Source organism: Penaeus monodon, chromosome 20 (assembly GCF_015228065.2).
Source record: "Penaeus monodon isolate SGIC_2016 chromosome 20, NSTDA_Pmon_1, whole genome shotgun sequence".
NCBI lineage: Eukaryota > Metazoa > Arthropoda > Malacostraca > Decapoda > Penaeidae > Penaeus > Penaeus monodon.
The window spans coordinates 41,008,354-41,008,748 of record NC_051405.1 but is presented as its reverse complement, the minus strand read 5'-3'; the positions used below and the strand labels follow the sequence as shown (position 1 = coordinate 41,008,748).

The following is a 395-nucleotide window of genomic DNA, read 5'->3' as shown; positions in this document are numbered from 1 at the left end:
GAAGTACGTTCATGAGGGCGACCTCCTCAGGCTCCGGCTCGTTCTCGACAACGTGACGCTGGAGGGCTTCAAATCCATGACGGTTCAGGAGGTATGTGAGAGGCCTCTTTTACACACCAGTTCCCCTACCATTCAACCCAAGTCGCTTCCTCGCATGTTTGTTAACGACGTCCTCTGACCATTTTTTTTCTCTCTCTCTCTCTGGTCATGCTCCTGGACGTTCTTCTCTTTTGTTTTATATACAAGGTACCCGAGATACGTGTATGCTGATGATCCTTTATTATACGACAGCTGCATGAGGAAAAGACTGGTATTTATAAAGCAATTTGAATAGCATCGCCCTAGAGATGAACATCAAGAAAGCAAAGGGAACTACCGTGTGCCTCTCAAACTAG

The 395-nt window shown here is 46.6% G+C and overlaps 1 protein-coding gene across 1 annotated transcript in view; it reads left to right on the top strand.

Annotated features, from left to right (window-relative positions):
• LOC119585825 overlaps positions 1–395 on the top strand; it is a gene marked incomplete in the record, with an annotated part of 115,457 nt that overhangs the window by 109,417 nt on the left and 5,645 nt on the right. Inside the window, 1 exon segment of the mRNA XM_037934550.1 lies at positions 1–91. Within this exon segment, the coding sequence (XP_037790478.1) occupies positions 1–91 (91 nt within the window).